We start from the raw sequence: 12822 nt of genomic DNA, 5'->3' as shown, positions 1-12822 counted from the left end.
GTCGTCAGCAAGACATTATGACTAAAAAAGGTGCCACAAATCTTATAAATTTTTCCTCCGGGTCAAAAAAAAATTTGCTATTTAAGTACATATGCGGCCCTTCGAAGGTGAAATAGTTCTCAATGAGGCCCTCACAGCAAAAAGTTTGTCCACCCTTGTACTAAAGGACTGGTCCAGGCAAAGAGCTTTCCATCTACAACAGAAATTTAAAGAGAAATAGCAGAAAAAAATTATGGATATATAACATTAAAATGGCCAATGGCTTTTAAACGAAAACATCAACTTCTGGAAAAAACACATCCATGATTTTGATGTAATGTATCTGGCAGGGGTATGTGTTACCTCTATTGTATCTGAGTGTGGTTCTGTTAGATTCACATCATAAACAAGTTTTGCATGGCCTGCTCTATGTTGTTCTGACAGCCCAACGATAATGATGACAATCGTACAGCCGTTCATAATACTTCAGAACGATCAACTGAGACACTCTCAAATAATAATTCGCGAAAAAGTAGATCGTAGTTTTTAAAAGATTTTTGTCTCTGGTTGGTTAACGTTTTTATATTATAAAATTGAAAAAATATAACAAACATTTTGTAAGCAACGAAGATTTTAGTTTAATAAGAAAATACAAAAAAGGATGGATTAGCAGCACTATCCAAACATGCGTGCATGCATGCACGCATGCGTGGATAAAAAAAAATAGCCAGAGGAAGCGATTATGCAAACCGACACGATACGATACGATACGTACAGCACATGAAATATCGATCGGTGATGGTACTTTGTTGTATCGTCGAACAATCGAATCAAATACATCGTTCATCACTTGCCTTATGCATGCATGCATGCACTGCACATACATACCATCCATCCATCCATCCATTGCATATACATGCCATACATGCATGCATTACATATACATACCGTACATACATGAATTTCATATAAATACCATATAGGCAAAATACATCTACGTGCAATGTTTTATTAATATATTTATGCTTTAAATTATTATAAAGGCAAATTAAAACATATTTCTAGATCATGACCACCATATTATCTACAGTGATTAATTTATTTTTTATAGAAAATTTATAATCAGACAGATCTCACTTTTTTGCTAGCGTAATCTTAAATTCGATGAATTCAAAAGGTATTTATTACGTTATAAGCGACCTGAGTTGTTGCACATATATCTATTTAATTAAATATGCTGACAAGTCGCTTTAAATTCACCAAGCTTGTTGTTTCATTATGATTTGATTGGCAATTGAAAAACAATATCAAATAAAACTCCAGTTTCTGGAACGATAATATCCATTTTATATCTGACAAACGAATATATACCCAACAAAAATGTTTATTTTAATTAAATTTTCTGATTTTCATGCCAGCATTTTTTAAACCACACAAACTCCATCTCTGATAGAGTAAATCTTAATTAGCATAAAATTCTAATTTCTCGAGGTTTATTTTCAGTAAACTTCTGAGACAAGTTTAAAGAAAAAAAAATGCAAAAAATTTTGTCTAAAAATTCATAAATGTTATCTGCTACTAATTATTTTGTCTGTGGTCAAATTTTTGTTTCAAAAATATTTTTCTATTTGATTAGAAGTCATTTTATAATGAGAGTTCCATAAAAGTTCTCTTAGTGGTAATATTAGTAGCAGTAGTTAGTACAGCTAGTTACAGTGAAGTACCAGTAGCAGTAAGGTTAATAGCTGCAGTAGCAGTTTAAACGAAAATATTAGTACCAAAAATTGTTGTAGCAGCAGCAGTAGTATGAGTAGCAATAATGTTAGTAGTAGCAGTAGTAGTAGCAGTAGCAGCAGCAGTTATAATGGTGTTACGTTAAAAGAGAATATTTGCTAGCAATGCATGTTGATAAGATTTTATTTGCACCGATGTGTGTCATGACTTCCTATATAAATGTTTTTACGACCGAACCCTATTTTTATTAGACATTGCAGCACATACACACACCACACACATGCGCACACATACACACACACACACATGCGCACACATACACACACACAAACCACACACACAAACAAACACACTCACACACATACACAGACGCCATTCTTTTCCTGTGCGTTTCACGCGTTCTATTGCATCGTTCATCACAAATATTATTTCTTACAATTGTTATTGCAACTATTATTGTTATAATTGTTAATATTATTATCATCAGTAGTAGTAGTAGTAATATTATTAGCAGTTGTAGTAGTAGTAGTAGCAGAAGTAGCAGTAGTAGTAGTAGTAGTAGAAGTAGTAGTAGTAGGAGGAGGAGGAGGAGTAGGAGGAGGAGTGGTGGTGGTGGTAGTTTTGTTAAACTGCAATTAGTCATGTAAAAATCTGCGTAAGAATTTAAAGTATCGAATTTAACAATATTACATTTATTCATTTATGCAGTTAACGAAGGCAGAAGTAATATGCGTGCGTGGTTATGTTAGTACCAGCTGCAGTAATTATCACAGTAGTAACTTGAACATTACGATGATGGTGGTCAAATATTTTCAAAAATTTAAAAAAAAATTAATAAATTTCTCTACAACATGCAGTTTAATTCACAGTATATAAACTTTTATTTTATTTTTTCTAGAATTCTCTCGTTGAAATTTTTCAGCGGTATCATCAACAACAAACACACAGTGCATGTGATTGTCGAGGATCTTTTTGCGATCGAATCTGGTCTCTCCGATAGCAGCGCCAGGAACTTTACCCTTTCAGTAAAACCCAGTCGATAGCTACAGAACAGACTGCTGATACCATTCGAAATGAATAGCATTCTTTTTGCTTCACGCCAATTAAGAAAGATGAATTTAGCGCAATGGCTCATTAATTTTGGGTTTGTGTGTGTTATTAATGTTGCTATCATCATTGTCGTCATCTTCATCATTAACATCTTTTTCATCATCGCTATTATTGACACTGAACTGTTTTCATTAAAAACATGCATTTGGTTTCAAGATAAACTATTTATGATGTATATTTAACGATAATGTTAAAATGTGCATGCGTGCGTGTGTGTGAGTGCGTGCGTGCGTGTGTGTGCGTGCGTGTGTGTGTAGTTTGTAAGCATTGAAAAAAATTCGTCATTGATGTTAACGAAGATGGATGCAGTTCAGCTAGTGGAAAATAATATTTAATACATTAGAACAAACTTTATTTTCTAATTTTTGTGCCTATTTCAACAAAATTAAAATTTAAAATTTAGCTTATCAACAGTTATTTCAATGTATTTTAATTTTCTTTTCAAAGCAATCAAAATAAAAGATATGAAGTGCAATAAAATTCTGCCGTCCCCCTTCCGATATAATGGCGCTGATGCAAATGTATTGCAGAGAGAGAGAGAGAGAGAGAGAGAGAGAGAGAGAGAGAGAGAGAGAGAGAGAGAGAGAGAGAGGGAGAGAGAGAGAGAGAGAAAGAGAGAGAGAGAGAGAGAGAGAGAGAGTATTGAAAGTGTTTTTGTATGCATAGGTAGGCCTGGGCGGGATGAACTGGAAGATATAAACGGGACATTTCATCAACATTAAGAGTTTCTTCAGATGTGCAAACAATCAACAATATCAGAGCATAAAACAGAGAAAATTCAGAAGAAATCTAATTTGGCCTTCCATATAAACATCTATCTATTCAGGCACTTCGTTGCTTATACAAAACTTATTTCCTCCTCAAACTTTTTCAGCAAGACGTTTTTAGTGCTCCACGGTGATTCAGTTGCACGTAATGTCGAACATTTAATGATGTCACCAAGTCGTACGTTCCATGCTCCAGTGGCTGCTTCTTAATGCAAGGTTTCCGAATGAAAATTATTTTTTGAATATTAAAATTTTGTCAATTTGAATAGCGCCGAAGCAGTCAGAAAATCTCTAATCCTTATGTCATTTTCCTTATTTTTAGAAATGAAACTCCAACAACAAAAATGTTAACAAGGCATATGTGTTTTCAACAAAAGTTGTGTTAAAGTAATGCCAGCGCCTATTACAAAAGTTCTCACTAGCGCTCTCAAAATTTTTATAGATTTGGAGCATATAAAACAAATCCAAAGAGAGGAAAAAACGGTTTTGTTATAATTATATCAAGCTCAAAAAACAGCAATATATTAAAATGAAAATTAAAACGTCTTTAGATTTTCAGAATTTCTTAAATTCAGCAGCATTCATTCCTGACTTCCTCAGCACAGTCTGTTCCAAACTGCCAAATTCGGAGGTGTGAAAACCCTGGGATAACAAAGAAGTCAGTCCTCTTCTAAATATTTTTTACTATTTTTTTGTATTTTTAGAAGCACCAACAACAAACACACAGCGTATTTAATGAAAATTCACAAAAGAATCAACGCATCGCATACGACAGACGAATTGCACGGGATAGGTGAAGATCATTTCGCGTTCGAACCCCGTGTCTTCAACAGCATAGCTAACCATCTTAACCATTACACCATAGCACAACCGGATTGATTCAGTGTTTTTTGCTTATTCAACTTTTTATTTAAAGTAAATATATTTTTTGAAAAAACTTTTTTGGTACTTCTTTTTTAGCAGTGAACTACGCTTTCATTGATTTGGTGCCTTATTTGGTTGGCAGGAATTTTTATCATTAATACTTTTTTCCTGGTTTTGGGTAGATATAGTGAATTTCGCTACAAAATTTTAAGATATCTAACTATGTATCTTAGATTTTTGAGTTTATATTGGTAGCTTTATCGGCGAAATGTTGCGAGTGATTGATTGATTTGTGAAAAAATGTTCCGAAAAACAAGTTGTTAATTATATTTTTATTCAACCATAAAGTTGATCTATCTAACTGTTCGTCTGTCTGGTTGTACTTGTCTCTCTGTCTGTCTGTCTTACTGTCTTGTTAGTCTTACTATCTGCCTGTCCATCTGTATGTGTATATATCTCTGTATCTACCGAGTATTATAAATGATATTTTTTTGATTTTATGAATTGTTACAAATTAAATTATTAATAATCCCGAGTTATTTTATTTTATTCCAAACGAAAGCTATGACAAAAGTTACTACAACGAAATAATAAAAGTATTGATTTATTCTCAGCTTTTTTAGGTTTTAATTATTTCATCTCATGTAGTTTCTGAAAAAAACGAGGTTTGCGTTTTGAATATTTCATTTCATCATCTAACAGAAATTAATAAAAGGGTGAAAAGTGTTTTCACCCTTTTAAAAATACCTGTTAACAGAAAATACCAAAATCAAATGTAAGAATAATACTAACATGTGAGTTATAATAATTCTAAGTAGTAGTAAACAAGCCAATATTAGAACATTCTAGGCATACAAAAATTGTTTTGAAGTTGTAAAATTAGGTATAAACATTAAAGATGCTAGTCAAAATAAGTAGTAGTACATTATTTATGATTCTGTAAACAACGCGTTACTTTATTCAGTATACAAAATCAACCTTGAAACAAAATTTTATATTTGAATTTTCATTTAAAAATATATCACCGGTGCAAATAAGTACTCAATTTTAAACAAATTTGGAAATTTATTTTAAAATATATAAAAATTTGACGTTAAATATAATTGTACTTATTTTTTAATGGTTAAATTGTTTGCACGATTTAGACCACATAAAATTAAAATTTTAAACTGAAAAATTGAAAATATTCAAATTTATTGATTTTTTGTTCCAAAAATATTCAAAATATTTTTATTTTAATATAAGCAATCAAAAAGAACATTGTAATGTAAGTTTTGTTACATTGTAAAGTCTTTCAGCCTTGTTACTCTGAGAAGTTTGCCCTGGCCGGTTTGAACTGATAGGAGGCAGCCCAGTAAGCAAACACGCCCATCAACGTCAGGACGACTGCTGCGAAAACACCAATGAACGCAAACAAGACGTTTCTCTCTCCTGAAACTAAAAACGAAGCATGAATTTGTGATTACTAATATTCTTTAAGCAATATCTACAGCAACACTCTTGCTGGCAAAACTTTCTGGTAGTTAATTGAGAGATTTTAACAAGTTCGCACATTTTACATGAGTTATCAAACAAATTCTTTGCTCTAGCCAAAAACACCTCGACAACGTTTTGCCATCAAAAAATGTTTTAATGATCGTTATTTTAAATTAATAATTCGATATTTCAAACAAAATACTTGCTCTATCTACCTTCACAATTCCACTGATCTTTATTAACGTAACCACTGAAGCAGGCACAACTGAACGTCCCCACGTTGTTCACGCACGTCGAGATGGCTGTGTTGCATGCGTTTGCGTTTTTCACGCATTCGTTTATGTCTGAAATGAGTAGTATATATTAGCAAGTTTGCTTAATTAGCAAATCAAATAGATGTCATCTTTACTCAGTTAACAAATCATACAGATGTCATTTTAGCTCAGTCAGCAAATCAAATGGTTAGCAAGTGAGGGGATTGAGTGAAATGTTCTGAGTTGTCGTCAGAGCGCCCATACAAATAAAAATTATTAGATTGAAATTAAGTTTAAGGAAATTAATAACTCCATAACAATTCACTTAACTTTTTCACCATAAAAGTCTGGCAACAAATTTGAAAGTGGCAAAACTGATGTACGTAAGAAAGAACGAAATGCTGAAACTAATGAGACAGAAGCACGACTATTAAGTTAGAATTACTAATATATTCCTTCACAGTTCCAACCTTCACAAATCCATTGGCCCTTGTTCTGAAAGCCACTGAAGCACGAGCAGTTGTACGACCCAATCTGGTTGACGCAGGTTGATGTTTGAGGATCACAAGGACTCGTCTTGTCCAAGCATTCGTTTATATCTGTAGTTTAATGCTGCTGTATTCAGGATATCCAAACGTTTTTGGTTTGAAATTTTATAACATTACTAACCCGAGCAGATGTTGTTGAACCTCTGGAAGCCAGATGAACACTGACAAGCGAAGGAACCAGCGGTGTTGATACAAGTTTCAGTGGGACTCGAGCAGTTGTGCTGGTTCAGTGCACATTCGTCAATGTCTGCAAAGGTATATCATCCAATTGTTAGATATGGCTTTGGCAAAAAACCTCGGTTTTGTAAGTTACAAGAAAGTTTGTCTTTAAAAGTTCAACCCAATACAACCTTCACACGTCCATTGATCTTTGTTGAAAAATCCATCCAGACACGTGCAGTTGTATGTGTCAATCATGTTAAAGCAGGTTGAAGTTGCAATGTTACATGCGCTGCTTGTTTCCACCTTGCATTCGTTTATATCTGCCATCATTTTTATCAATTTCATTTCATAGGGACTTTTAAAATTTATCAACATTTTTTAGTTTTTGAAACATTTCGATATTATTTTACAAAAGGAAACATAGTGAATGTATTTTAAAAACAACCTATGCAAGAACTTTCTCAAAACCGGGCAAACATTGGCAAACAAATGAACCGAACGTGTTCACGCAGGTTTCAGTTGAGTTGGTGCAGTTGTGTTTGTTGCGTGCACATTCGTCGATGTCTGGATGTTTTTCAAGTGTTTTGGAAAAAGTTTTATTCAATACGCACCTTTAAATTTAACGGCAGAGAAAAAAAAATTGTTTGGCTCAATTAAATTTTTACAAGTACCATGTAAGAATTAAATTAGTACATCCATACAAGACAAGAGCGTCTTTGGTTTGATTTTTGTTCATACACGTACCAAAGAAACTCTACTTGCTATGAAAATTTAAATGAAATATAGATATAAACTCATATAGATGTTTATATAGTGTAAATTGAAAACGCCAGTACCTTCACAGGTCCATGGGTTCTTGGCATAGAATCCACTCAAACATTTACAACTGTACGTTCCCACTCTGTTCACACATGTTGTCGTTTCATTGTCGCATGCATTCGGGTTGTACAAACATTCGTCTATGTCTAAGAAAAATTTGTTTTTAGATAATCGCTTAAAAAAAATTTTTGAAGAGGTGAAGTACAAAACGTTATCTGAACAGTCATTGTTAACTTGCACGTAACCGGATGGACATATGCAGATGAACGAACCGTACGTGTTCAAACATGTTGACAGCGGTTTTGTGCAGTTGTTTTTATTTTCAAAACATTCATCGATATCTGAGTTTTTAAAAATAATAAAAATGTACAACAGTAAAACTTCGATCAAACTCCTCCTCACCTTTACAAGTTTATTTATCTTTATTATTGAAGCCATTCAAACAAGTGCAGTTGTACGTTCCAGGACTGTTCACACAAACTGATGTTGCGCTGTCACATAAGTTTGAACTGTTCGCACATTCGTTGATGTCTACAAATTGACATTGCCAGATGAGTTACTGACAATAATTTTTTGATTTAGAAGATACTGAAATAATTTAGTGCTACCTTCACAAACACTAGCCGCAGATAGCATGTAACCAGGAGAGCATGGACATTTCTTACTGCCATCAGTGTTGACGCACGTTTCAGATGGTGTTCTGCAGGGGTTCGTGCTTGCCGCGCATTTGTCAATGTCTGGACAATTCAACGGTCGCACATTAATTACAGTGCTCTAGTCAAAATATAGAAGTTGCATCCTCACCGTAGCAGAAGGTGTTGTTGTCGGCAGGATGCTGGTAACCGGATTTGCAATTGCACGAATAATCAGTTGATCCAGCGACGCATATAGAATTCGTCGTATTGCATGTCAGGACAAACTGAACATACATTTGGAACTAGAACAAAGTATCAAAATTTTAAATTAATTTTAAATTATTTTTTATCAAAGTTTTATAACATCAATACAAATTCACCTAAAACGCAATCATCGTTGTAAAATGATTTGGTGTATCCAAGCCTACAAACACATTCCGTGTAAGTGGTTGTCCCAATTTGAAAGGAAGAACATGGGTGGATTCCACATCCGCCATTGTTCGTTTGGCAGTCTTTTGATGTTTGTTAATTTTCATATTATACAAATTTTAATATTCCATATTTGATCGCATAGAATTTTAAATTTCATGAACTTCACAAGTCTTATATCGACAACTCAACCTCTCTTATCGCAAGCTCCGCCAGTCCATCCTGGCTGGCAACTGTGAGACTGACAAGTCATGTCCGGAGTAAAATTGTTTCCAGTGCTGCAGTGATAAACTCCGGTGCAGTGTTTTGACGTGCTAAGCTTGCTGCACACTAAATAATGTTTCAGTGAATCTATCGAATTGGAGCAAATTTTTTAAAATAAAATGACTACCTGAATAAATGCTTTTCTTCCCTGAACCACCACATTCTTCGTTTGTATTTCCAGCACAATTGGTATTACATGCACTGTCAGAATCTTTTCCATAAGCTCCGTATGAGTTCCCACATTTGCATGTATCACCCCGCTGTTTCCGTGTGCAATCAGTTTACATGCAAAATATTTAGAATTCTCAGTAAATTGAACAAAACCTGTAAGCCAGCGTAGTCGTAGTTGCGACTCAAGCAGTAAGTTATGCATGTTTCAATTGTCCTCGATGGAATGGACTCGTAATCAGCAGAGAGATCAAGAGAGCCATCGATGAAGCATCCCAAATATCCAACATTCAGTGGGGCTGTACGGTTGAATTGTGTATCAGGAGTACGTCATTGAATGAATTATTTATTTCAAATTTTAATAAAAAACATTTCACTTGACTAAACTGCTTTCATCTTAGTTTCGACATCCAATTTTGGGGTGCACATAGAGTATGGAAAGAGGTCTGTTGGAGAAACACCGCAGAAGCATTGGCTATCCTGATAAAAATATTTCAGATTGTTAAAAGTGTCTTTTGATGTTTTACAATTGATTATTTTACCTTAACTGAGGCATATGGGACGTTCATTTGCCTGCAAATGTAGATGCACGTGTCCAGCGACGACTCTTGGTATGTCAGTTTTATTTGAAAGTTTCTAAAACAACCGACATACTTGTCAGCGTTGTTTTCTGAAATTATTTTCCACATTACACGATAGAAATTTTTATTAAAAAAAATATTCCACTTGAGCCATGAACCTCGAGTTCCGAAAATTTCATACCACCGTCGTATGCTTGACTTGCTTCTTGCTGAACGATGACGTATCTGAAATAACTCGTCCTGTCATTGCAATCAACTCGCATTGGCTGAGCATCTATCGTATAACTTGGTGGTCCGTAGCCGCAAACAGAATAACGGCCTCTCAAGTAAGTTGGATATGTCGGATTGACCGAGCTTAATTGACCAACGACAAAATTGTTCATGAGCGTATCTTGGAATAATGCAAATTAAAATTTATTTTGATGAAATATATCAGTAGCTTTAAATTATTTTCTAGCTAACCAGTGGCCTTAGCATGCAAAGTGACATAAACGATTTGATACGGGCGTGCTAGATCAACTATAAACCAATCATATTCATGCGACATATTCATATATGGCCCGTACACTTCAGAGCCTAAAGAGCAAAAACTCGTTGTGTTGCCATCGACGCAATTGCTCGCAGAAACTTGCTCAGTACTCAAGTAAGCTTTCTTTTTGTAAGCCACGTTTTCGTATTGCGGAAACACATCTTCAAATGTTACATTTGACAAGTTAGTTATATAAAATAATTCATTGTTGAGTATTATATATATATTTGAACGGTAATAATATGTAATTGGAAAGTGCACCGCCTGGCTGCAGTGGTCGGTTCCAAGGCAGAGTCACGTGTGTTTTTGATTGTTATAATCTAACGTAAAGGATATTTCACATTAGGAATTGTGTGCGGTGGCTGGGTTGATTTGGAATGTCGCCACCCATCATAACCACGTGTGTTGAATTATTAAAGTTTAAAACAACCGAATTAAATGAGAAATTAATTTTAAAGTACATGGATTCGTTCATGCATTTGTTTTATTTTTATTCATCGTTAACAGGATTAATTGATCATTTATTCGAAATGCTAAAAAAGTTAACCGTTGGCATAAACCATCAGCTCTCCAAGCTGCAAACTGCTACTTGCTCCGTTATTTTCTACTTCAAGCGATTGTTGTATAATAATGAATCTAGAAAATTTTGTACCGTCTTCACAAATGACACTCATCTGGGTGTCAGCTGCTGTTACAGGAGCAGGCCACCAGCCACACTGGTCGTAGGTCCCTCTTATTTCTGCTGTACCAGAAGGGTTAAAACTGTTTGTCAGCCCAACATTGAAATAATTCATGTCAGAATCTGTGTGATTGCAGAGTCAAATTAAAAAATTGTTGCATTAAAAATTTAAATTGAACCTACCGCAACTACCACAGCTATGTTCATTGTATAGTATGATGTACTTGACTTGGTATGCATTCACCAAATCAACAACAAACCACTTTGGAGTAGTTTGTGAAGAAAGTGTTTCTGTAGATGTGGTTATATCATTATCGACTCCCAATTTAGCTGAATGGCCAGTTGCTTCGTTGGTCATATATGCTGGTTTTCTTATCGACACATTCACAACGCTAGCTGAATTTTTTAAATTTATAAAGTAATCAAAATTACTGCATGTTTGAAATGTTTCACAGAAAATAAAAATTCAATTTTCTTTTAGGCATTTTCAACACTCCCAATCCACATTTACCGTTTGACAGGACGACAGAATCCAAAATAACCAAAATTATTAAAATATTTAGATTCATGTTGGTATTACTTCTAATAAAAAGACTCCTAGTTAAACTTTCAATGCACTGAAAAAAATTTTCTCAATCCAAACACATAAGATAGCTCCACTCCCTAATAGCTACTCTGAATTAGCGTTAGCTTTGAATAAATCGACAGCACCGCAAAGAAGTGAAGCATGTCAAGCAAGCCACGCCGATCACTGCTCGTTGACTACTTCAAACTGTTTTTAAAGTGGGGATAATATCGTATTGAGTTATGAAATTTTTTTTTTTGTAACTTTCTATTTATAGTGAATTATAAGTGTCAAAAATTTGTAAAAACTTTAAAGAAACTTGCAATTATTTTTAACAAATGTATACAAAGTTAAAAACTCAAAAAATTAGTGTGTTATTTTAAAATTTGATGAACACGACTAAGTGCAAACACTCAGACGTGCTCGCTACCAACTAACTTACACCAACAGTGCTCCATCAGACGCGCTGATGTTTTTATCTCAGCAGGTTGTCATTGTTTCAATGATGAAAATGTATTCATTTTTGTTAAGTCTGGCATTCAATATTGTGAGAAAATATTGAAGTTGATTAAGTGTTTTTTTTTATCAGCAAAGACTGCTTACTAAAACATCACAAATGTTATTAGAGTAATTAGAAAATTTAAACAAATTAAAATTTGTGTTATACAGCAGACGGAAATGTGTAATGACAGATTAAATTGCAAATGAACTATCTCCCTACTTACATACCTACCTAATTCGATGAAAATTATTTCTATTTAGTAAAGTTTTTAACGAAAAAATATAAAATCTTTTAAAAAAATACTAAATTTCCAAATGAATGTAGGTGGTAATAACCATTTATGTCAATGATACAGCACGAAGACAAGGCCAAAACCATCAAAATCTTCAACGCCATGTTCCTCTATTAATATTTCAAAAATAATCTAACGAAAATTACTTGATCAAATTACTTACCTAATTAATTATCAATTAAATAGTTATTATATTAATTAATTTATTTATTAATTTTGTTTCTAAAATAACAAACAAATCATTTATTAAAAGCGACAAAGCGCAAAAAGCCGAGAGGGAGTAATTACGAATTAACCGTTTTAAGTTAAACTGCTTTAGCTAAATATTGTTCATTTGGGTGAAACAGGTATGCATATGTGCGTGTATGTATTTGTATGTGTGTTTTTGTTTGTGTGTGTGTTTGTGTATGTATGTGTGTGTGCATATATGTGCGTGTATATACTGTACACGCACACATATACATG

At 33.9% G+C, this 12822-nt stretch overlaps 1 protein-coding gene across 1 annotated transcript; it reads right to left on the bottom strand.

Moving 5' to 3' along the window:
* Positions 1 to 5120: 5120 nt before the first annotated feature.
* HELRODRAFT_189192 (hypothetical protein) lies at positions 5121 to 12461 on the bottom strand (the record flags this gene model as incomplete). The annotated part of the gene is made up of 20 exons (XM_009027250.1): positions 5121 to 5891; positions 6146 to 6274; positions 6655 to 6783; positions 6854 to 6979; positions 7083 to 7214; positions 7372 to 7458; positions 7731 to 8054; positions 8322 to 8450; positions 8518 to 8650; positions 8721 to 8860; positions 8970 to 9128; positions 9196 to 9301; positions 9366 to 9508; positions 9671 to 9689; positions 9752 to 9879; positions 9972 to 10181; positions 10253 to 10480; positions 10867 to 11121; positions 11182 to 11394; positions 12401 to 12461. 20 exons carry the CDS (start codon positions 12459 to 12461, stop codon positions 5758 to 5760), a joined length of 2985 nt encoding a protein of 994 aa, XP_009025498.1. The 3' UTR covers positions 5121 to 5757.
* Between the last annotated feature and the right edge of the window lie 361 nt (positions 12462 to 12822).

The sequence above is a fragment of the Helobdella robusta genome (assembly GCF_000326865.2).
Source record: "Helobdella robusta unplaced genomic scaffold HELROscaffold_5, whole genome shotgun sequence".
In the NCBI taxonomy this organism is placed as follows: Eukaryota; Metazoa; Annelida; class Clitellata; order Rhynchobdellida; family Glossiphoniidae; genus Helobdella; species Helobdella robusta.
Note: the sequence above shows the minus strand (reverse complement) of the source record. Positions and strands in the feature narration are given on the sequence as shown.